Source organism: Melospiza georgiana, chromosome 4 (genome assembly GCF_028018845.1).
Source record: "Melospiza georgiana isolate bMelGeo1 chromosome 4, bMelGeo1.pri, whole genome shotgun sequence".
Classification (NCBI taxonomy): domain Eukaryota; kingdom Metazoa; phylum Chordata; class Aves; order Passeriformes; family Passerellidae; genus Melospiza; species Melospiza georgiana.
The window spans coordinates 46,944,166-46,969,474 of NC_080433.1; the positions used below are offsets into that span (position 1 = coordinate 46,944,166).

The following is a 25,309-nucleotide window of genomic DNA, read 5'->3' on the forward strand; positions in this document are numbered from 1 at the left end:
TCTGAGCCAGGCCAGCTGTGCTACCACTCCTCCTTTACTCCTGTACCAGCGAGTGCCAGAAGCTACAGATTCTGGAGGTAGAAAACACGTTTCATTGCTCCTGTTTGATTCCCTTGAGGCTGACACACGGAGTGGAGCTGTCAGGCTTCACAGCAAGCTGTGTCTAGCCTTCTTTGGCTGCAGGGAGGGCTGCTGATACATCATGCTCTGAGTTTTGGCAAGAGACACCACCAGTGTTAAAACAAAAGGGAGACACTTCAGGTTACCAGCTCCCTAAGAGAAGGATGCCTGCGGTATGTGAGCTTACAAGCAGCGAGAGAAACGGGTCATGGGAAGGTCCCTATTTAGTTAGATGTAATAATTAGCTGTTCACAGGCTGAAGTGAAAGTCTTGAAGCCAAGACTCAAGAGTATGGGTGTCAAGAGATAGAAAAGGTCAAAGATTAGGTCTGGATGTATAGCAAAATGTGGTGAAGCTGATGGGAAAACAAACATGGGTCACAAATTACTCATTTGAAATTATATGCATAAAGAAAATCAAAAGAATTTTCTTATGGTTTACCAAAAGAAATAGCCACTTCTGATTAATTTGAAGAACAAAAACAAGATAACTTAAATGTGGAATAAGAATCAGCAAGGCAAATTAAAATACTTAAATTTGCTCTATAGGAAATAAAGGAGGAAGATGGTCAACCTCTCAAGGGTTACAGAAATGTGAAGTGACTTGAACTCAAAACTACTTAGATGTGTAATGTAGCACAAGCTTTAAATGCTTATTTCTTTAAACAACAGGATCCAATAAATTATAGAGACCAGTTACTGAGGGATACACACTTACATCAGTCCCTGCAAGTTTATGTTCCAGAAAACTGGAAACAATCCTTTCCTGCTTTTCCAGACTGTGAGTTTGTGAATGCAGTGCAACTTTTTCTACACACAGACCCATGCTTTCATTATTCATTTATTTATTCAACTTTCATATGGAAATACTGTTACTGGCCTGAGCATCTTAGCATTCTTACATCACACTGCCTTGAATACCTGTATGTTCTGTAATGTGTATGCATTGAACCTGAAGTGGCTCATATACATCAACAGTGATAAAAAACATGAAGTAAAGACACTAGTAGCTCAATGGTTGACATATTTATTGAAGTACTTCCCCCCCATAAGCTATTCCTATCTCACAGCTATAAGAAGATCTAAAACGCAATTTCAATCAGCGCATAAAGAGGGATGTGAATTCCATTGTTTCAAGATAATTTATTGTGTTTTATCTTAAAAAATAAAAAGAGACATGAAAAAATACAAAAATATGCATATCAGGATGGCATGGTGTCCTACTATGTTTCTGCACTAAAGAATCAAATCCATCTCTAAATTCAGACAGCCCCAAACCATCTATAAAAGCATTGTTGTAGTTTGGTAAGTGAAAAACACCCTAAAAACATATTATGTTTGGCCTGGTTTCCATACATATCAAAGAGGAAAGATTTCTGGCAAACCTGGAATATGTATTTTGAACATTGTATTTCTGCCAGCTGGCTTTTCACATTCTATAGCAAGTTTGCACATTACTTTAGAAAATGTACTGAACTAGACCTGATTGAAAAATCACAAAATAAATCACTGTAATAACAAACCAAACAACTTTCTATGCTGGACCTAGCGGTTTCAAGTGTAATCAGCAAGTAAATTATACCAAAACTGTTGTCTTGATCACGAAATTCATGAATAAAGATGTGTGAAACTTGAAAATACTATCAATGCAGCATCTTTCTTCTTCTCCCCCGCTGCTGTACACATCGCAGAAGAACATTTTACTTTGCTCGCAAGCGTTTCATTACAGATCGGTGCTCACCCCTGCCTCACATCGACAGTAACAGATTGTTGCTCGCTGGTTACGCAGGGTCCCAGCGGACCTAAACTCTGCTTGAGCTGAGTGAGTCTGGCACTGACATTACCCCTGCGCCTGGGAGAGGCAGGGGGCACAAAGCCCTCGCTCAAGAACAGAACACAGCAGTTCTTTTCCCAGAACAGGGAACCCGGGGAGGGTCGGCAGCCAGGGCAACAGGCAGTGTAAACACATCGCCCGGGCCGTTCTCGGGCGGCACGTCCGCCTCTGCACTTTTCTTTTACCGCCCTCCCCGATCTTTTTAATGTGAAACAGCCAAAACCAGGCGGGATGGAGATTAGCAAGGGGAGGGCAGTCAGAAAAGCGACCCCCGAGGGAAGATCTGAACAAGAAGGTGGATTAAGATCTCCTGACCGGGTGGCGAGGTCGGGTGAGGTGGCGAAGGCGGACCGGCAGCTGACACGCCGTCGCAGAGACTCCAGAAGGGTAAGAAACTTGTTTTTTCCCTTTCTCGAAACGCTGTTTTTATAGCACCGTAAAGCTGCATGCGTGGACACGTGATTTTTTTGTAACCAGGCGCCCAAGATCCCGCAGGCCTTGCGATGCATTAACACCGGGTGCCTCCCCGTTGTGCTTCCTCAGACACACAGCCCGGCCGCACAGCACCGTTACCGGGGCCAGTCTTTTAACGTGGACAACGCGGCGCCAAGAGCCCCCGGCAGCACCGCTGCGAGCGGCTCCGGCTGCCACACGGCCCCAGGCCCGGGCCGGTGGGGGAGCGGCGCGGCCGGGCTCTCCCCGCCCGCCCTGGGCGGCCGCTGCGCAGGCGCCCGGCGGGTCGAGGGGAGGCGGACCGGGCCGGGCCGGGCCAGCAGCGGGGCTCGGGCCGGGCCAGCAGCGGGGCTCGGCCCCGGCAGTGCGGGGACCGCGGCTGCACCATGCCCGTGCGGTTCAGGGTGAGCTGAACGGGAGCGGGGCCCGGCGGGGCGGGCGCAGCCCCGGGCGCAGGGGGCGGCAGGAGCGGGACTGCGGCCGGTCCGGGGTAGCGGGGAAGGGAAGGGCCTGCGCTGCGGCACCGGCTGGTAAAGGCAGAAGGAGTTCTGTCCTTCTGTCGGTGACAGCGGGTCCAGGCTGTGTTTGTTCTTGAAACCATTTACTTGAAGACATAAGATACATGCTTTTTGTTTTGTTTTTTTTTAAATTTTAAATGATTTTTTTTGGTGCATGAAATGCTTCCACGTTTTCTCAGCAACACTTTTTGTTCTCCGACGGGGGTGGGTTTGGAAGATGCAGGGCAGCCTGCCAGCTTAGCTCATCCTGCAGCAGCGTGTTGGTGATGTTCCTCCCTTCGGAGAGCTGTTAGCGGCGGGAGCAGTGGAGCGGGATGTGCACCGCTGGCTTGACAGACTCCTCTCTGCTTGCTGTAGGGACTGAGTGAATACAAGAGAAACTTCAAATGGAGAAGCCCAGAGTTTTGTAGCCCGTCCCAGCAGCAGAAATCCTTGTGGGCAGGACTGCGGTCGGATCAGTTTGGTGAGTGCCCCTGGAAGCTGCCCCCTTGGTTGCAGCCAAGGCCTGGAAAGCTTCGCTGTGATGAGTGCATGGCCACAGGGAACTGGTGCTGTTTACAGTTTGTGCACTTCGTAATTAAATTAAAAGTATGGTCTTGGTCATCATTTAGATAGAGTGTGTTTTTGAACTCCGTATTCTTTATGGCTATACTGAAACTTTGTTTTCAATTAGTGGTGTTTATATAAATATTGGAAAAAAAAGTAGTTTATGACACGCAGCATAAACTCAGACCCAAACATGAAACACAGGTGCAGTGTTAACTCATCTAGGGTGTGTCGAGGGTGGGATTGCTTTATTTGTGATCTATGGAAATAGTAAATAAAATCCCATTTTTAAGGGGAGAATAACTTGTGGCAAAGTTTGATAGAGTAAAATTGTTATGAACCTAACAGGTACAGCTAACTGAAAGAGGTCAGCCACTACAGCAAAAACCTTGTGATACTGTAGTGTAGGATTTAAGGATTGTAGACACTATCATGACAGGGAAATGTGGGGATAGAAAGCAGGAGGAAAAGGAAATAGCAGTTGGATTGAAAGACCTGTAGGGAGCTGAGGAAGAGGAGTAAGCTGAAGAGTGATGACAACTGCAGTGCTCTGAAAAAGAGTAATAAAAAATAGTAATTATTGTAGTGGCACAAGGCTGAGTAAAAAAAAAATTGGTGCAGTTCACTGCAAGTGCACTATGCAGTCTGTGTAATTAGAGTACAATGCATTCATTCTTACAATAAATGTTCTGAATTTTGGCCTTGTAATTAAGAACTGACTACTGGCAATGGGGTTAACCATGTTCTTTTCACTGGCTGTTAGTTTTCTTGCTGTTCATCTCCCAGAATCAATTTGCACAGGGTTGTCCTGTGGACATTTTTGCTTTATATGGTTTAATCCAACATGATTCTGGAGCACCATGTTCCTGTCTATTTAGTGTAAAGGAAAGTAATTTGCAAATAGGAAAGAACACAGAATTTCACAGCAATGCCTGTAATTCATAGTCTGTCACTGCTCCAAGCTTTCTAGTAATCAGTTGCATGATAAACTTTCAGTTTATTGTTGTTACAGAGTGATATTATGTCTTCAGTGAATGTTTTTGTTAAATCTAGTATGGCTTTTTCTCAGGAATCACAAGAGAACCAAAATTCATTTCCAAGAGAAGGGTACCTTACCGTAATCCACAGATTTCGAAGTCCCTTGAATGGCCAGCAGATTGTGATTTGAATAACCAGCTGGAGACTGAAGCTGCAGAGTTGCACACTGACCACGAAAATGATAATGGGAATCAGGAAAAACTTGAAACACCAGAAGGACCCAGACTCCCCCCAAAAGTTCAGTCACATATGGTAGATTCTGGTGGTGAAATAGCTCTTGCCCTTGCAGAGAACAACATGAAGAAATCACCCTCAGAAGCTCCACCAAATCAAAATGAAGCATTTTCATCTCCAAAAAAGGAATCAGAAATAATGGGTAATGGGGTAAGGGAATATGTTTGGTTTTTTTTTTAATCGACCAGTCTAAAAATTACTAACAGTAATTTCATAACCATGCTCAGCCTCTCTTGTCGAACTGTTTCTTTCCTTGGTTTTGTATTTTGATACTCTTGTACCTTCTTTGTTGGGAGAACAGTAAGTTTCTTAATTCAATAGAATTTGCTCTTCCTTTGCATCTTCAGAATGCGACATCACTGCTGATTTCAGTTTAACAAGGATTTAGCCAATAATGTGTAGATTTTGGGGTAGTTGCCTATAATGAGAAAATGTACTTTTCATTCATTTTGTTCTTGAAACCAAAACCCAAACCATTGTTTTGAAAGTGTGTATTGAAAGATATTTAAATTGCAAAATATTGCAGGAAAGGGAACAATCATTGCATTTTTTTTTCATTGTCAGTTTCACAGAGCCCTGCAGAGGAAAGCAGATGTAAATATCCCCAGAAATTCTGAATATCAAAGCCAGTTTGTCTGGAAGAGTCCTAATGAAAAGTCACCAATACTTGCAGCTGAACAGGTAACGTTACATATTCCAAAAAGCAAATTAATACTTTCTTTTATGTATCAGCAAAGTTTTCCTTTCAAAAATATTTCCTTTTTTTTGCTCTTTTGGTGGAGGAATGACAAACTTTAATGTTGTTACAATTATGCTACACTTCTCTATAGAGAGAAAAAAAATTATTTGTTTCCATGTGATTCTTTATTGTGATCAGACCTAAGTATTTGTTCTCCTTAGGCCTTATGTTTTGCTCTTTCCTGTTCTTCTGCTTGCATTAATTTACCTGTTTTGCCCCAGTTTCTTACTCTCAGTCTCCATCTCTGTGCACGTACACTTCTAAGCCCTTAAGTGTGTCTCTCTAGTGTTTTATTCTTTCATGAGAACAGCTTATATTTAAAAGTGGAATTTTCTGGTTTTAAGATAGGCTTGTGACATTTTAATACATTTCATGAGCTTTTGGGCTTTGTAGGGTTGAAAATGCTGCTTTTTCTGGTGAGACCACAAAGAGTATGAGACTGCTTTGTGTATTAATTAACTGTTACTGGGATCTTAGGAGACTTAGAATACTTAGGAGACTCAGCCTTTAGGTCATTCCACAGTGTAAAGCTGGCACTTCTGCATTTATCTTCTCTTTCTTCAGTAACATCTTCAGAGGCAATAAATGTTGATAACTAAAATAATCACTATCCTGTATTTTTCTGTTGGAGTGCCAAGCAGGTGGATTTACTGCAGGATATGTTTCCCAACAGCCCCTTATCCAATGAAAACTCACTGAAATACATGATAGTACTATAGAGAAGACAAAGGACCTTTTGAGGAAGAGAGAGTTTCCAGAAAGTCACCTCATGGAAAAAGTCAAAAAGAATTCCATTTGATTCTGTGTGCAATCAGTTTGATAGTTTCATTATTAATGCTTGTGAACATTGTGCTTTTTTTTGGAAGAAAGACTTTTTTCCACAGCTTACACAGAAGAAGAAGAAGCAGTGAGAATAAGTCTGTAGGCACTATACTTGGATAAGTAGAACCTAGGGAAAATTTAATGCTAAAAATTATACATATTAACAAGTTGTTATTGTTCACTGTTGATATGACTGAAAATATACCTCAATACTGACAATGCCTTTCCCTTGAAGAAATTCTGTGAAAATATCAAAGGTATCCAAGTTAGGTTATAATTCAGACCTAAATTCTCCTAGCAAATCTTTGGAAAATGTATGGTTCTCACATATGGCACAGTCTTGAAATTTGGAACCCCATGACCACATATGAGGCAAATTCTCTACCTTGATTTATAATACTATGTTAGTTGAAAAGGAGTGGATTTCAATTTGCTCAAGCTCTAAGCATCCAACTCTAAAACTCAGAGCAGTTTTTTGTTACTTATGGACAGGACATATACTAAGGACTCATGTGGAAGTTTTATGGCATGCCTTTAGAAAGTCATGATCCTACATACAGCTCTGAAGGTGAACAAAAAAGAAAATAAATAAACAAAACCTTTGATAGTAAGTTTCAGTAAGAACAGTGTTTGATCACAGGTTTAACTGTGTCTGTCTTGGTCACTTTTAAATGTATTTAAATTTCTCTTTAATTTCTCCTAGAAGTTCATTAGTCTACACATGCTATATTTTTACAGATGACTCACTCATATGTGAGTGTATTTGTGTGAATAAGTTAACAGATTTTGAAAATTTAGCCTTAAGGTAAACAAATCACACTTTTTTCTTTGCTTTGTTTTCTTCCTCCCACACAGCTGATTTGCAACACAAAGAAATCCATACCTCCGGTTAAACCTCTTGCCATTACTTCTGAAGCTGCATATGAGAGAAATTCCAAGGGGTCTCCTCCTGTTAAGAGTCCACAAGAGAGAGATGGTTCAGAAGAGAAAGAATTTCTGGTGTGTTAACAAGTAAATACTTCCCAGAAAGAAAAGCTTTTATAGTAGTTCTGCAGTGTGATCTGTTCTGTATGGGGGTGGGTTTAGGTTGAAATTATTTAGTGTTGCTGGTGACACTGGACTCAGCAGTGGTTTCTGTACAGCTCTGCTCTTCTGGGGCTCTGTAGTGGGTCCTTTGTCGAGCATTTTTTTTAGTTTTAAGTTTCTGAGTTTTGAAGTGATTCTATTTTTTGTTGTTGTTCCCAATTGACACTTTATTTTTAATAGGATAGTTTCTGCAATCTAAATCTCTGATTTATACTCTGATTGGTACTAGTGTTGTATCTTGGTGTGCAGTAGGGCTAGACAGGAGGTCTGGAACTTTTGAATTTCATAAATCAGAGATAGTGAATTTTCTCCCCACAGTGGCAAGCAGTATCTCTGTATTCTTTCCATGTCAGCTGACTTTGCTTCCACTGGGCATACATCTTCCTTCTTTTGCCTTTCTGAGTCAGCTCCCTTATGACCTGTTCCAAAAAGATGTCATTCTGGTTTTTTAGGAATCTTCTGGCCTGGGTTGTACAAGCTGTGTGATGCTCCCAGTTAATCTGAGTCTCCTCACCACCCATCTCTGTTGCTGGCAGAACAGAAAGGGCCATTGTGAGAGAAGGTGTTCATGAGGAGCACTGCTGGGCTAAAGGTGTACTTAGCATGCAGTGCCTTGGCTTAAACTAAGCCATTGGTACTCCTGAGGGGATTGTTGGCTTGGAGGCTTTATCATCTAAAACTCAGATCTGCCCAGTTCTTTAAATCCCATCTGGGGGTGAGAAATTTTATGTACCCTTTTCCCTTTTAGTAGATATGAAAAAAGCTTGAAAAGCCTGAGGCTTTCAGGAAGCATTTATCTGGTTTTAATACTGGAATTTCAGGTCACTTTTTGAGAACAGCTAATAAATGAAGTAAGAGAAGTCATGAGAAGGGAATTTTTGTGAAAATGCCTAAAAATTTGTTGTTTATACCAATACCTTGTCTCTGATGAGTATCTTGAAAAGGTTTTGGGGGATTTTGGTGGGCTTCTAAATTTTTTTTAAATTGAATTTGAACAATATCTCTGAAGATCTCTAGCATAATTAGAAGTCATGCATTGCATTTCTGAAAGAATGAAATAATCAGGAAAAAATATTTGTAAAACCCAAGCAAATCAATCTAAACATTTATAAAACAAAATAAATATTTAAAATTTACCTTTTGGACTCAGGTTAGAATGTGTAGATATTGTATTATTTTATTTCTGTGTTCCATGTTGAAGTAATTCTGTAAAGTGGTCAAAATGGATCATCTAGCTAGCAGAATGTTGCACTCAACTTTGGCATTTTGCTAGTTTATTTTTATCTTAAAAAAGAATGTGGTATTCTTGTTTGTATTAAATATTCAAAACAGCTAACACAAAAGTGAATTGTTTGCAAGTGCTTGATGTCAAAAGAAATATGAGGGTTTTCAGATTGTTAGCTAATGTGGTATTTTTAAAATTATCTTTGCCTTAGAGTAAGAGGGAAGAACCGTTTCAAAAACCAGCAGAAGATGCAACAAAACAAGGGAAATCAGAACAGAAACATCCTAAACAAAATAATAAGCAACATATCAGTCCAAAGCCCCTCACTTTACATACAAGTCGTGGGTATGTATAAAACAGGAAAACCTAGACTAGTGAGTAGGTGTACAGTGGCCCAGTGTTTAGGATGATGGACTGTGGACCTTTAAGCACACCATGCTGCAGTTGCAGGGCCAGATGCTCCTTGCAGCACTGAGGTTGAGCTGCTTGTGGGTACATCTAAACCTGATGTTAATTTCCATCTCTTCTCTGGGCAGCAAAGTGAAAGCTTTGTAACCACTCCTGTTCAGCTGAACCTTGTGATGCAACAACAGTAGTAGTAATGAATACAGCATGAGTGAAATAGAATCAGTGCAGTGCTGCTGCTTAACTTTCAACTGGTGCTTTGGAAGTCACCTTTCAAACTACTTTATCTACTGTGCCTACTCCACACCTTAAAACTGTGGTGATTGTACTTGATGTCTGCTTATTCTGGTCAGTAAAGCCTTGTGTGCCTGAGTAATAAAAGCAAACACACAAGATAAATGAAAGAAATCTGTCCTTTTTAGAGTAATCTGGCAAGCATGAAAATGAAGTGAAATTGTATGCTATTGAGTGCTATCAGAGTATCTTTTTATTTTTGCCACATGGCCTACATTGCAAAAATTGAAATTGTATTTCCATTTCATACACATCCGAGATATGTCAAGAGCAATAAAAGCCAAGAAGTAGGCTTTAAAATGCATAGATTATTCCATCTTTCCTGTGTTTGTGCTTAATGTATGCCCCAGCAATTGCTTTCATTCTTTGTGGCAGTGTTAAGGCATTAAATTGAAGATGGGAGGGGAGACTGGTGGATATTGGGATTTGATTACAAAATGATCCAAAATTCTATGAAGTAAAATTGGTTTATGGAAAAGGGAGAGGATATGGTATAGCTAAAACCTTTAACTACTTGGTTTTCATATTCTTTGCAGTAGATTGTAGTCAGTTTTGCAGTGAGTAATGTGCAAAAAATTCTTGATCATTTGCTGGGGCTCTTTTCATCTAAAGACAAATTTCTGCCTCTTATGCCTGTAGTGTAGTAGCACAAAACAAAATTCTCTTAAAAATCACTGGGCAAATAGCTGTAAAAATGTGCAAGTTCTGAATATGCAGACAGGATTGTTGCTTGTATGCAAGCTGTGTTGCAATGCATGGCCTGCTTTTGCAGCAGAATGACTGGGATCCAGGTTCAACAGTATTGTGTTTTTTGTGCTAGTCCATTGGTTTGGCAACCAAAAGTGAAGGATTTCTGTCAGTTTTAAAGAAAAGGACATATTGAGAGAAATTTTGAATAAAAAGGGTTTTTTGACCTTCGTATTTTTCTTTTTGCGTTCATTTTATGCTCTGACTTCAGACTTTTATGACTTATTTCTGAAGAAAGATTGAAAAATAGGGCTTTTCCACCCTGTGCTGTATATATAAAAATTAAGTTGGTAATGTTGTGAAGCATGATTAAATCCAAAAATATCTTTAGATTTAAGCTGATACATCCACAGTTCTTAAGGACTTGAAGTACTACTTACTGCCTCCTATAGGTTACATGATGTTAATTTTTCTGTGTTTGTATGTGTGTGGCAGAATGGAAAAATGAACCCATCTTCTCAAGTACTGAGGCCTTTTGAAGATCAAAGCCAGTAGGATGTAGATGAATTATTCTGACCAGTGTTCTGGCAGTCAGATGTTTCCAGCAGCTCACCCCACCCATATGCAGAGAGCCTTTAAAATGGAGTTCATAGAAGGAAATGTCTCAGACACATTAATGCCAAACCATGCATTTTTACTAAATGTACCTTCATCAGTGACTTAAATCAAGGTCCCACACTTTGCATTGAAGTAATTGAGGCTGGTGTGTGTATTATGTTCTGGCTGTCAGGACAAAAGCTTCTGGTGGAGGTGTTGCAAGGAAAAATTAGTAGGTGTAAGTACTTGAAGGACCACCAACTGTGAATGAGTATTTTTGACAGCTTTCCTCGTTGTGTTGGTTTGAGTTCTTGTTTGTGCATGTGGTTTTTGTGTCTCACTGGCATTTGGGTGCAAGTATATTTATGCTTGTTGAGTAACTTTAAAAGTGTTCTTAAAGAGTATTTTGAATATCAAACTTTACTCTTATTTTTTTCTCCTCATTCTTGATTTCTTAGGAAGATGAACACTGAATATAGGTCAAAATTTTTGTCTCCAGCCCAGTATTTCTACAAAGACGGAGTTTGGTCTCGTATTAAGAGTAAAACTCATAACCAGGTGAGTATTCTTAGAAAATCTGAAGCCTGAGTATGCTTTGTAGTTTGATATTTAGATGCAAAACTTTGAATTGTGTTATTTGTTAGATACAGCTTTGAGATTGTAGTGCTAATGACTCAAGCTCCCAAAGGTGAGTATGCAAAGACAATTAGATTCTGACAAGTCAGTATAATACATAGGAAAAAGAAAAAAGATTATAAGACTAAAAATTTATTAATGTGACCTCCAAAGTGAGGGAGAAATTTTGTTTCCTGTACAATCAGGTTCATTCAGGACAGAGTCTCTTGCGACAGGTAATTTTATTCTTGATGTTCAGCCTGGTTGTAACAAGCAGAAGTGTTCAAAATACGGGGCTGAATGATAGGAGATTCCAAGGGAATAAAACCAAAATGTATCAGCCTAGGTTGGCTTTATGGTCAGGCTCAGTTCTGTAGCTTACCGTGCCTGAATCCATTACATGCAATCCACTGAATTCTGTCATACACAACATAGAATAGAGAAATTTTCTTGCAAGTTTCAGTCTGTGTATTTTCTTGTTGTTTATTCAGAAACTGCAATTCATGTTATACTGTACATGAAGTCATTTGACAGAGCTATGAAAATGCTGAGAAGCTTCAAGACCACAGCATTTCTTAGCATTAAGTGTGATTCCTGAGTTAGTCAAGGAAATCAAAACCATAAATAGTGTGCTAAGGAACTGCTAGAGCTAGCTCTGCAACTCTGATTTCACTGAATTGACGTAGTAATCGTCTCCCTGATAGAGAAGATAGAGGAGCCTTTGTGAGCTGATAGAGGGAGCCTTTGTAGGGCACCTGTGTGGCAAATACTTGGAAATGTGAATTTCTTCATCACTTCAGACCACGATGATGTGGAAGGTAGAACTGGAGGAAATGGTTCCGGGGTGCTGGGCTTTGAGAGTATAGGTTCTCTTTGAAAATAAGGTTCTCTGAGAATTGCAGGAGTAGTCTGGTAGCTTTCAGTTCTGTGTTTTCTTGCTAGATTTAATATAGCAAGTAATTTTGCTTTTAGCAAAAAGAAAGAATTTCAGAATATATACAGAGTCCATAATGAGAAATAAATCTCAATATTTAAAGTATATTAAAGTATGAGATGATTAATAATCTGAGTTTGTGTATGCATGCATGAGACAATCTATTCTTTGTAAATAGCCTCAAGAGGATGTTAGAGGACTGAAAAGAAGCAATATTTTAATTTTTATATGCATTGATATATGCATTAGATTTACTGTAACTAAGACTGCAAAATGTTATTAACTCTTGCATGCAGCCTAAGTGGTATACTGAATGTTTCTGTAGAACATGAGGTCATTTTTCTGGCATATAATACTTTAATTTGTGGATATTGCATCATGAAACATTCAAACCAATAAGGAGCAGTGCTCAGCTTTAGGAGCAATTGAGTGGAGGCAACTAGAGGGTGAGCCTTGGGATATGGTGTGTTTGTGCACAGTCAGCTGGGAGGAGTCGCTGCAGTACAGTTGAGGGAAGGAATGAGAAGACTGGAAGTGGAAGATGGATGGTCAGCTTTACACGTGGCATTTAATTAGAGTGTATGAAAAATCAAGGATTTCCCACAATCAAGATATGTTTGGAGTGCATCAGACTTTTCCGCAGAGATTTTCTTGCTGAAAAGGGATTTGAAGGAAACTAGAAAGAAGTTGCTTGGCATGTGGGTGACTTTCTGTCCAAAGCAGGCTTTCTGAAGTTCTGAGTCCAAACAGGCAAATGCCATTATGGAATCCTGGTGTGACCTTAGCCATAGTGATTATTTGTAGGCTGCTTCTCTGCAATTTATTATTAAGTGTGCTTTTCAGCAGTTGACCAAAAAAAAATTATTTTCTAATTATGCTTTTGAAAAATTAATGTGAGCAATTCGTAATTGCAGTTGGACTCCCTAGGGCCTGTGTCCTGCTGAGTTAATGCTGCCTGCTGAGTTGCTGAAGGAGATGGTTGTCCTTTGTACTTCTTCACAATTCACAGGAGACTTAGTATTCTTCCTCCCCCTGAGGTACCCTCTTGCTCTGGATTTACATTCTTTCTATTCTGGCTATCATAATTAATTTTTTATTCTTCTAGTTCAAGTGAGTAATCCAGTAAATCACTTGCACATCAAATTTCAAATTCTTTGAAAATGACAAGCATATCTTTTTAATGGGCTATTCTTTAGAAGTTTAGTGGGTCAAATTGTGGGATGTTAGCTGGATATCCATCTGCTGCATCCAGTTACTTTTAGTGGGATTAGCTGAGTTTAGCCCATTAACTCTGTTCCTTGCAGGAGGAATGATGTGAAATCTATCATGAAGAAAAAATAAAAAAGAAAAGCTATGAAAATGTGGTAGAGGAAATGTCAGTATTACTTTTCTGCTCTTTGACAAATGCTTATTTCTTGTGGACCATTTTTTAGTAAGTCAGAATTCACACAATATCACAAAATTGTTTTTAATAATTTAAACATAAACTTCTTGGTTTTACTTTTTCTCCCTGCACTTTAATTGTGTTTGGGTGAAGGACACAAGACAGCAAGAGTTTAAATGGTCTTAACTGTAAAAATGATGTTGTATACTGTTTGAAGAGGGAGGTTATCACTTTTACTGTTTTGGAGTAAAACTGACACCTGAACAGTTTTGTATCTCATTCTTGCAGTTACTTGATAGCCTGGAAGGAATAATGTTGATGCTATGTCTTGCATACCGTAGCACCCAGAGTTCTTGTATTAATCTTAACTTTTCACTAATGTTTATGTAGTTAGAGACAATGGTAGTGTTTGCAGCATACAAACTCAGTATTAACCATACACATAGATCTGTTGATTTCAATTTATCATAAGTTAGTGGGGAATGTATTTTTGAATGTTGATATTTAGAAATCTAAATTAACTTCCTCAAGCTTGGCAAAAACTGGTGGAATGCCAGTGCAGACTGTATTTGTTAGAGAGCTTTATTTGAATCTCAGGGAGGCAGCATAGAGCTATGTTGGCAGATATTTAGTATTTAGCTTCTTTCTTAGACTGAAGTAAAGTTACAAAGGTGATAATAATAATATCAATCTTGAGTGTTGAGAGGAAAAATAAGAAATTTTAAAATAACTCTGTATTCTTCTCTTTAGGCATCTCAAAACACCCTAAATTCCATGTGGTATATGGAGGTTGGTTGCATCCAAGTTCCTCTTTCAGTGTTTGGAGCACTGTGTCTGAGCACTGGTGGAAAAATTAGAATCCAGCACTAAACTTATTCATAGTTACTGCATAAATTTTTGTGCTCATGGAATGAATAATTGCCAATTTTGCTTTGGCTTCATGGCTCAAACATGCTTACTGAATATATTATATTTGCTTTCATCTTCTTACACATACTGTGGCATGCAATGCAATGTTTGTGCTGTGGCTGGCCCTGTATTATGTATTATAACCTGCTTTTCTCTCCTAGCTGCCAGTAGCTAATGCAAATATTTATAGTAGCCTAATAGTGAAGTTTAAACAGCTGTGAAACTTACAAAACCTTGATGTGTAGGTGAGAGAGCTTCGAGAAAGAGCAAAGGCTTACAGGCAACGAGTAGAGGGAACACACTTCTCCCGATACCATTTCAATCAGATCCTGTCTGATAATAACAGTCTTTGGGATGTGTCCTCGACTTCCAGTTCAGAAGAAGGAATCAGCAACAACATCAGAGCACTAGATCTTGCTGGGTAAGGTTGTCATTCCTGCCTGTTATTCTGCAGCTTTGAAGCTGAGCAAAATGCTGAATATAGGCTTGTATGGAAGTAGCTGTTTTTTGAGTACTTCTCATAATCTAATTTGCTTTCAAATTGAAAATACAGCCCTAATGTACACTGCATTTTTGGAAAGAGTCTTCATAAAATCTAGTTTGAAAGTGGGATGTGCTTAAGCATCAAGTAAAACTGCAGTGGCAATTTAACCATTCATCATATCATTCATACTAGTTTGTAATGAACTGTTCTTCTTGCAAAGAACTGAACTGGATGAATATGTTCTGTGTAGACACATGTGTGTTGTGCAAATCAGAGGTACAAAATGCTGTGTTCTTTCTTACCCAGTGTTTCTGAAAAAGAGACTGCAGCAAGCCCTGAAGTGCTGCAGCAGCCTGACTCCAGAGAGCAAGCTCATCAGGACAGCACAAAGAAAGACATGTCAGATGCTTTAACTGTTCCAGTCAAAAGACGTTTAGCTTGGGATGAACCAGAAGGTACTGAAGAAAGGGAAGATCAACAATCAGCAGAAGACAAAGAGGAAGAAAAGTCAGGTGAACAGGCTGCAGTCATGGCCCAGCAATTAGCAGAAAACAATAAGGACGCTAAAGAAGATACAAAAACTGAAGGGTAAAACTGAATGGTTTTTTCATGTATATATCTATATATGTGTGTGTATATGTGTATATATATGTATATATTATAAACATTTGTAGGTTAAATAGTTTTTGTATTAAAGAAAGTGTAATTTGGTGTGGTAGTACTTCTGTTTTCAACAGTATGATAAGGAATGAAAAGGTTTAAGACACTGGACTGGTTGATGGAAGTGGACCTATGATTAAAAATGCTGGATTTCTAACAGACAGAAGTTTCCAGACTCATGAATGATTCTAATATTTTTATCCAAAACTATGAAATCCACAGTAATTTGATAGGAGAGGATATATGCTAATATTGTACATAGGCATCTATTTTTCTTAAAGCATTTAATGGACAAAGATTAAGGACTTGAAGGAAAAAAAGCCCTAATATGCAGTAATCACCAGTGGTTATGTTACTAAGCATGGGTGGGAAAAATGTGGCAGGGTGTACACAAATATTGGGAGATCAGCTCAGTATGTGCCTGGTATAGTATTTGACATTTGAGAGATCCAAATTGTATCTAGTTTCAGAAGTCTCTGTTACTGTGCATGTTTTGCATACCTTTTTTTGTAGAAGAATATTTTACTTTGATAGACATAAAATTCCGAATAGCTTTGACCCTTGTAGCCATGTCAGCTACACATTTTGTATTCCTCGTTGCATTTTATCTTTGGTGTTGCAGCACTAATCAAAGGTAAGAAATTGTAATTGCCTCCATTTGGAGTAATAGCGTGTATTCAAACAAAAAAAAATCGAGATGTTAGACTTGAACAGATATTAAATGTAGGCTTTCAAAACCTGCATCTAGAAACCTTTTTAAGTTTCTATTTAATTCTAGAGATAGTCTAGTTCATAGATGTATCTGATTGACATTGACCATTTTCTGTCTTCTTGTTCTGTGTGTACTGGGATGTGCACTGGACTCAGCTGTGCAGAGCAGCTTAATGCTTGCATGTTACCTTCTTGAGAGCTGGAAATGAGGAATTCTTTGCCTAGATGTGTCTGTCATGTACAGATAGAATCAGGTTTCTCCACATTGTGGATATGCTGCTCTTTGTGAAATGCACCTGGAGGCAGAGGACTGAAGTGGTAGTGCTGATGTATATTATATATACATATAAAATGTATGATATATGTATTTACATCATATTATGATGTGTATCTAATAACCTAGGGGCTATAACCATTACAGAAATTTGGGATATTTGGCTTCAGTTCTACCACATTGACTGAAGAATGTGAAACCCACACTCCCACCTCTAAGGCAACAATCATGTTTGAAGTTTTTCTGGGTTCAAAGTTTTCCAGCCCTTCTGTTGAGCAGTATTGTGCAGCAGTATGCTCAGGGTTTTTCAGGACAAAGGGAGCCTGGATTTATAGCTTGAGACTGTTCAAAATACAGAAATGGAGGCTTAAGGGCTGGAATCCAGGACTCCCCTTGGCAAGCAGATGTTTTAGCTACAGGCTGTTGGGGTGTTAAGGCCTTAACTCTCTTGCCTTGAGCTTCATTGTAGGAATGGATTGGAAACAAAGCTTGAGTGCAAAACTCCTGAGTCCTTCCTTAGCTAATCCTTTAATCATTACTCACTTTTTTTTCAGTGAGAATGCGTTAGTATTGAACACTTCTGCAGCTGTGTCAGATTCTTCTGTATCCTCAAGGAGAGGCAGCAAGCACCCTGCTCTGAAGCTGAGAGCTCTTGCAGGATCCCCAAGGACTCATCATAATCACACTACCCCAGCTGTTGGTAAAAACACTTGTAAATGCAAAGCAGTATTTCAAGAACTAAAGATAAAAATACGTAATTGAATTAATTTATTAGGTTATTTAATGTAATAAGGCATTTTTAATATTTTCCAATACAACAGGAGGTACTGTTGTAGTGTCTGCTCCAAAGTTCAAGTCTTCATCTTCACCTCAGAGAAGGCAAAACTCAGCAACAAACCCTACCAAAACAGAGTCCTTCCAGGTGAGCCAGAAAACAGACTTACCATGATGAATTTTAGGAATGCTCTTTTAAAGTAATAATTAATAATTTATTTAAGAAATCTTTTTCTTTAGTTGTTAGTTACTGTCTTAAAATTGTCAGTATCTGTGACTAAAAACGGCATGTCTGAATGCTTAGGTTTTTTTGGGGTGTCAAACAAATGAGTTGAGACTACTGGAGTGACATTAGAGGTGTTTCATTTTGGCCTCTTTGACTAAATGCACAGGATCTGTTTAAGGAAAAACAAAAAGTTTGCTAGTAGAATTTCCCCTAAATGTTATTGTAGCCATTGACATAGGGCACAACTGCAGATTGCTTGAGTTGGAAGAAACTCAAAGGGGAGAGGTTGGGTGCTTATTTAAAAGATAGGTTAGTGTACCATCATAGTTCCACTTTTCCTTTACTTTTGTGCTGCTTTTACTTTACTTGCAACTTCGGTAGTTACTAAAAGAAAAATAGAATCATCTAGGAGTTGTTATCCTCAGAATGTTGGTAGTTGTTTGTCAGTTGTGCTTGCGCTGTGTTCTACAAAGAGAGTTACCATTTGACAGCATACATCCTCTGCAGTAAGTTCTGTAACAGAAGCAGAACAATTGCATGAGTTGGTTATGTTGTTGTAAAATCTAAAAAATCACACTTTTAGAAAATAAACTCTTGGTTTGACCTGATTAGATTACTTTCAGTCCTTGTTAAATACTTTTTATTAGGAACAGATTTTCTTCACACTCACAAGCTTGGAATACTTTTTCTTTTAGTACTTGCATGAGAAGTATAAAAGTGTAAAGTCAACATTTGCTGCATATGTGAGGGCCTGTACTTGGAGGCTGTATATGAGATGTTGTGGTTTTGTGCTTTTTTGATCCTTTCTTTTTTTTTCTTTCTATTATGTTTGTAGCCTGATGTGAGAATGGAAGCCACTTCACTCTTTAACTCTGCACCTGCTGGGCTGGGAACTGTGGATCCTCTGCCACTTAGGCAGGACCAGTGGCCTCCTAAGAGGGTTGCTGATGAGCAAGTTCCTCTTGCTTCAGCCCATCAAGAGCAGTCAAAGTCAGCAAAAAGCCGCTCTGTGCCTTGCTGGAGTCTCTCTCATCGTATTCAAGGGACTCTTAAGGATCCAGAATTCCAGCATAATGGTGGGTTTTGTTTATTAAGTCTGTGTTAGACTGATGCAGGATGTAAGTGACTACTGTGCTGTGCTTAGGCCAAAAGGTGCTGAGCTTCCTGCCTTACAGTATCTACAAAGATTGTGCTGTTTAAAAACAAAAGCTTTTTAACTATATAGTTGGTTAGTCTTGCTGAGGAAATGGGCACAACATCCACCTTAGTTTCAGATTCCACTGATCACTGTATTACAGTGATCAGTTTGTTGTCTGATTTTGCTTTATTAATTTCAATAAATACTACTCATGACAATAATTTGGTTTAGCATGAACAGCTCTAAATTTTAATATTTAAGCTGCAACTGGATGGTGCGACACTCTTCCAGCTGCAATTCCTAACTGCAGTGTGTAAGTGGGACCTCTGTCATGTAGTAGTATTTTGAAAGAGCTGTGGATTTCCGAGAGGTAAGCTGCTTAAAATTATTTCTGCAGGATAAGGAAACTAGAAAACTGTCTCTATAAGGTTTATTGGATATTGAGAAAAACCTTTTCTTGGCTGAGGAGAGATTTGTACTGAAGCATTTAAAAAGTTTTTAACAGTGTTTAAGGGTACTGGGGATGTAAATTTGATAAGGAAAAGACTCCTTGTCCCCTTAGTCCGGTAAGATTTTCCACAGCTGCTTTAGGTCCCACAATTCTTGGTCCTTTGATTACAGAGATCAGCTAAAAAGTAGTATTTCTATTCTAGAACAGAACGAGCAGTTGTCAGGTTAAGCAGGAAGGTGAAGTGCAGAGAATTTCCTCAGAAAGGTTACAATTTGTGCTGGTTTCTAGTTCTGCACCTTGAGTGCAGTGCATTAAGTGACTTGTAGCATGTACCAAAGAATGGTGTCTTGAGAGGAATGCAGTGGAGCAAGATTATTTTACCTCATCCTAGGGTAAATGAGTCTGGTAGAATTTTCATGTGAGCTATTTATAAGACTCTTGTTTTGGAAATAATGTTACAACATTTTTAGATGTTCTAAAATGAAATATTATCTTTGGTCAATTTTGAAATTATTCCAATCTGTGCCTTTTGACTTTTTGTCCTAGGGAATCTTGGCAATCCAAAAGTGAGAACTTTCCAATTGCCCCTTCGGGAAAGAAACCGTAATGATGAAGGTATTTCTTGTCCCAAAGTATTATTGTAAATTGTGTATGTAGCCTAAATAAATTTTAACTTTGCATTAATGTGAGATGTTTCTGAATGCAGTAAATAATGCATGGTTTATGTGTTTGCCTGAGTAGCTGCAGTGTATTTTTATCAAAATAATTTGAACATGTTCAACCTAGTAATCTGAAGTAGGAATATGAAGGTTTAAGGAATATGAATAAACCATTAAATGTGGCTGAAAATTAGCAGACCATTGTGGCTCTCAATATGGTTACTGTAGGTTGGTTAGTCCCATACCTTAAATTGTTTTCTGCACACACATTTTTCAGCCTTTGTGTTGATAGCAACCAAAAGAAACTGCAACGCAGCCCAAATTGCAGCTGGAGTAACTTTGGTTGCGACTTTAACGGTCCCACAAACTTCAGGATAAAGGTTTTGCCTCTGAGACTTTAGCCCCAGATGTGCAACATGAAATGATCCCTCTTGACTTTAATTGTCCCACCTTTCCTCTGCTCAGTGTGTTAGGGGTGCTTATGGCATGCTGCTATTCTGATTGCTGGTTTGGGCTTTTTTTTAATGTTTGTTTTAAAGTTAATCTACGAGAGCAGCCATTGCACAGCTGCATCTTCTTGGCCTTTTTGTGGGCAGACATAAATAAACTCTTTCAGTAGCATGAGTCAACCAAAGGCACTGTATCTGCCATACACTTTTTCTTAGTGTGGTGTCTGAGGTTGAGCCTGGTGTGGAGCTGAGCTAGTTCCAATCACCTGTGTTTGGTTCAGCTCAGACTATGGCAGAGCAGGTTTATATCTGAATCTGATTGCAGTTTATTTATAGTTATACCACCAAAAGCTTATTTTTGTACCCCTTGGCGCTTCTTTGCTCCTTGGGTTTTAACCAAGGTTCAGGCTAATTCTCTGTTTTACTCATTGCAGTTGGCTGCAAAATATGTGGGTGGTGCAGATGGCTCAGCCAAGCTTCTGTGCAACTGCATAAAACATGCAAAATCCTGTAGTACTCTGCAGCTTGCTGCACACAGATTGCTGCCCAGATTAAATGCTGTAGCTGCTGTTTCTTTTTTATTTTTCCCTGTGAGCTGAATGGTACTTTTTGAACTTGCAGAAACAGGTGAAATGTGCCAGCTCTCAGATACTTTGTATGCCCATATTTGTTCAGGTACAAACCTGGGAGTTATTCCAATGACATGTCAGTTTGCAGAATTGCAGTTTGCAGTTTTTCTTATATGTGGGAATATAGTTGTTATACATAGTGTGTGATCCTGTTACAGGCTGTTAGATTAACTGTGTTTTAAGAATTTAGAAACTCTGCTGAAAAGTTAATTCAAACACTGACAGAATATTGGTGCTGTTTGGATTGAGTTGAGGAATTTTTCCCTGGATTTTTTTTTGTTGGTGACACATCTGGTAGCTAGTGATACAGTTCTTTCTAATCCATTGCAGGAGAATGCGAGTAATTAAGGTCATTTTTCATAGAGGCCATCTTGGCAGACTTGTAGGAACATTTTAATAAAGCTGTTGAAGAATTGTAATGTGCTTTATCAAGCAAGCAGCATCAAGATTGATTAGTGTTAGGAGTTTTACTGTGTGTGAAATGGACCCTGTATTCCAAAGGAAGACCCTCCAAAAGTCTATTTCTAAAGCCTGCTTCTTCTTGTCTTTGTGGTAAACTTCTGTTTTCTTCAGAAGACACGTTCCTTTTAGCAGCTTTTGGCACACTAGCTGGATTTGGCACAGAAGGACTCTTCTTAGAGGCATGAGTTCTGATATTTTAGTCATATTATTCTAAGGTTGTCTGCTTCGCTTGAAGCAGTGGATTGCTTTCAAGAATATGTCATTACCAGAGTGTAATCTATATAGACTTCAGTGGCAGAGGAACAATTCCTGAGGTCTTCTGACACAGGAGAGTAAAGATCAAGGTGGCTTGGAGAATTGGGTGATTCCCAGGTGAACACAGGGGTCTCATTCTGGAGTTTCTCAAGAGGTGGGCATGTAACTCTCTTAAACTTACCTAATGTAACTCTCTTAAACTTACCTAACATGTTAGAGGCTTCCTTGTGAGTCTCTTCTCCAGCATGACAGTTGCCAAGTAATTGAATTGAAGTATATTGTGGTACTATTTTAGCATCCATTGTGAAAGAGGGCATAAAAATATTCGAAAAATGTCAGCTGTGTTTGAATATGTATGTTTAATCTTCCTATTTACTTTTTCCCTTGCTTTCCCACAGACGACAGGCTGTCTCAGATTTCTGCTCGCTCGGCAGCATCTAGTTCTCTTGCGTCTCAGATCCTGGAACGAGCTCAGAAGAGGAAGGATTTCTGGGGCAAGGCGTAGTCTCTCCTTCCTGTTGTACAGAAACTATTCACTAAAATGATGTATTTTGTATTGTACAATTGTACAAACTTGTAGTGTACATTTTAAAATACAGTGATTGTAGGTTTCACACAGCATCCTTTCACTTACCATTGATGTGGCTCAACTTTTACGACTTGCCATCCCACTTGAAAATTAAGTATTTAAACTGATGATGTTGAAAATTAATGTTCTTTATTTCTGAGAGTTAGGTCTTAATTCACTCTGTTACAACAGCCTGTGAGGCTTTTTTTTACAGTGCCGTGCCACCTTTTGACACTGAGATAATTATTTTTTTATGGAACCTGTGTGTGACTTCTCAAGGTATTTGCTGCAGTCATGCAGTATGACCTGGACCAATATTCAGGGGCAACACCATTGTTCACCAAATATCTCAGTTGCTTTATTTTGTCGAGTTATCTTAAGGGCAGCTGTGGTATATGTGTTTATGTTACTGTATGAATTGTCAGCATAACACAGCACTGTAACAAAGAGTTACTTTTATTACTTACTGCTTTTAACTTTTTACCAAAAAATTCTAATTTCTTAATGACACTAACATAGAGTGTCATTAACAGCAGAACACACAGGAGTTTAAGAAAAGCGAAGCATTATGGTTTGTTCTTTGTCCACAGGTTTTTGGCCAGGATGACTGTCAGAGTTCAGTGTACAGTATTGAAGTTTGTCAGCTATACTAACATGAATGCTTGTCTTGTAGACTGAGATCCATGTTAATTTCAGCTTCTCTAGAAAAAGCAAATTCAGCCACCTTAAACAGTGGTGTTTCCCAGCTCCAATTCAAACTCAGGTATTTAGGACTAGTGATCTCTTTAAGTAAACTCAAAAGAATGTTTTTTTCCTTGACTTTTATATTTTAATTACCTCTTATCTTAGTTTCCTGTTTTGGGGAGACTGATTATGATTGTTACATTATGATTGTTTCATGTTGCATTATGATTGTTACAGTGAAAAGTGTCTGTGATTTATGCTGACAGCTCATTTTATCTTTCCAAGTGATGCAGACAAGATAAATGAAGTAGAGGAAATATGTGGCTAGCAAGCAGTTTAGTTCTCTGTGTGGCTTCAGGTTTTAATACTACTTAATTTGAACATTTTGTACAAGAGCAATTTGAAATTTGTACACACTTGATTGCATTTTGTATGTAATTATGTATGCATATTACTGAAAATAAAAACGGTTGTTTGCTTTGTTTCTTTTTAAGTTACGCTGGATAATTTGGCAAAGCCTATTACATTGCCACTTCTCTATTCTCTGTTTCACCTGTTCAGCTTGAATATCTGTAGACTTAAGAAACACAAGAAGTTACCTCAGAGCTGATCTTCATACCTCAGAAAGAGTATATTGAAGCTAGATATGTTGACCCTAGAAATCGCAGCTCACTGCAGGTATTTTAAATGGTGCTGCACAGACTGGAAGGGCTGCAATGCCCAAAGGGTCAGCCCCCAACTAATGATTTAAAGAGTGAGTGAATTAGTGCTGTCCAGTACTGATGATGTTAGTAAAGGGTGTTTGCTTCTTTCAGAAATTGTATGTTACAGTAGCTTCCTACCAGTGGACTTGTTTGAAACAAACAAGGTATTTTATTTTATCTCAAGGGCTTCTGGGATTGTTCTGTGGTGTGCACTTAAGGTATAAGTTATAATTGGTCATAAAATTTCTACTGGAAGGGAAAATGTGCAACAGCATTGATGAAAATTTCCATTTTTCCTCTAAAATGATAGTTTTATAGTGGAAAACTTAATGGCTAAAAGGGGAAATATTTTTTGTTCAGGATGATACGTTACTGTGGCGTGCATTGATTTTGCAGTACCTATCTACATTATTCATATCAACATGTTCTCCTTGTTTCCCTGGCCAAGAGCTCTCATCATTCGTTGTTTCTCTGTGATACCTGTTAATTGACTTCTATGAACTGTGTCCTCTTTCTTTGTTTTTCTATGTTTGCCTGGTTTTCCTGGCTGTCTGACAGCTCTGTCAAGAGTTTTAGTGCAGGTCTGATTTTGAGGCCTGTAAGTGGCAGATGCTATAACACCATATGTGCCAGTGTTGCTCACAGTGTTGTCTGTAGTGGCACAGGTGAGTCTGGTGCATCTGAGGTAGCTCAGTTTGTCAGATGTGTGCAGTATGGCCCGTGTGTATTGATTTCTGCCAGGCAGAGAATAGCTATGGTACATGGGGGACACATTTTGGTTGCATAGGAGTACACACCAATTTAGATGTTGGAATGAAAGTTCATGGTATCTCACACATCCCTGGGCATTATTTCCCATCTAAACAACTTCTAGTATGTGCCTGAAATATCTAATTGAATTACTTCTGGACAGAAGTTTTCTAAGGGAAGTGTGGACAAAAACACTGGTTTTGAGTTACACTAGTGCAAAGCTGCTGAAATGTGTGCTGTGGTCTTCAAAGCAGATGTAAAATTCTTTATGCATGTTCTCTGCTAATGTGTATCTCATTCAAGAGGAATTCTGGTTTTTCTAAATATTTCAGACCAGCCTTCAAACATATTTCCTGTTGTGCTTTCAAGCAAGCTGAACATGGAAAAAATGTTCAAAAGTGCACCCTTTATTAATAATTACAAGTGTGTGCTATGCACTGAATGTGTATTGTTTTTTGTCAAGGAAACTTGTGAAACATAAGGAGGAAGGCAGCTGTCAATAGAAGATGTATCTCAGGAACAAACAACCTTGTGAGCTTGTCAACTCAAGGTCAAGATTTACAAAACCAGCACAGTAATAGCTGACCCGGTCAGTAAGTCTGAATGTCTTCAGCTGTTCCCAACTCGTCACCAGCTGGTCAAGGGAGGTGAGGGAAGACCTCATTGCAGTCTGCAACTTCCTTGGGAGGGGAAGAGGAGAGGCAGACACTGATCTCTTCAATGTGGTGCCCAGTGACAGGACCTGAGGGAATGGCCTAAGGATGTGTCAGGGGAGGTTTAGGTTGGATGTTATGAAAAGGTTCTTCACCCAGAGGGTGGTAGGGCACTGGAACAGGCTCCCCAGGGCAGTGGCCAGAGCACCAAACCTATCTGAGTTCAAGAAGCATTTGGGTAATGCTCTCAGGCATATGGAGTGACTGGGAATGATGCTGTGCAGAGCCAGGAGCTGGACTTGGTGATCCTTGTGGGTGCCTTCCAACTCAGCTTACTCT

The 25,309-nt window shown here is 39.1% G+C and overlaps 1 protein-coding gene across 2 annotated transcripts; it reads left to right on the plus strand.

The window, feature by feature from the left end:
- The first annotated feature begins 1,817 nt into the window (after positions 1-1,817).
- On the plus strand, positions 1,818-23,356 carry MDM1 (Mdm1 nuclear protein). Of its 2 annotated transcripts, none has more exons than XM_058022666.1 (15): positions 1,818-2,340; positions 3,282-3,387; positions 4,540-4,892; positions 5,307-5,423; positions 7,159-7,302; positions 8,826-8,959; positions 11,056-11,155; positions 14,281-14,319; positions 14,685-14,860; positions 15,230-15,511; positions 17,123-17,268; positions 17,390-17,490; positions 18,404-18,644; positions 19,704-19,772; positions 22,010-23,356. In XM_058022666.1, exons 1-15 carry the CDS (start codon positions 2,185-2,187, stop codon positions 22,114-22,116), a joined length of 2,271 nt encoding a protein of 756 aa, XP_057878649.1. In that variant the 5' UTR covers positions 1,818-2,184; the 3' UTR covers positions 22,117-23,356. The 2 variants fall into 2 exon arrangements, with proteins under 2 accessions (XP_057878649.1, XP_057878650.1); XM_058022667.1 differs by lacking the exon at positions 1,818-2,340 and adding an exon at positions 2,730-2,810.
- The last annotated feature ends 1,953 nt before the right edge of the window (positions 23,357-25,309 follow it).

Excerpts from the sequence above, each read along its gene's own strand:
- MDM1 (XM_058022666.1), top strand. The coding sequence starts at position 2,185 with ATGGAGATTAGCAAGGGGAGGGCAGTCAGAAAAGCGACCCCCGAGGGA. Across the intron at positions 8,960-11,055 it reads ACTTTACATACAAGTCGTGG|GAAGATGAACACTGAATATA; the intron begins GTATGTATAAAA and ends TTGATTTCTTAG. Across the intron at positions 17,269-17,389 it reads TCACACTACCCCAGCTGTTG|GAGGTACTGTTGTAGTGTCT; the intron begins GTAAAAACACTT and ends CCAATACAACAG.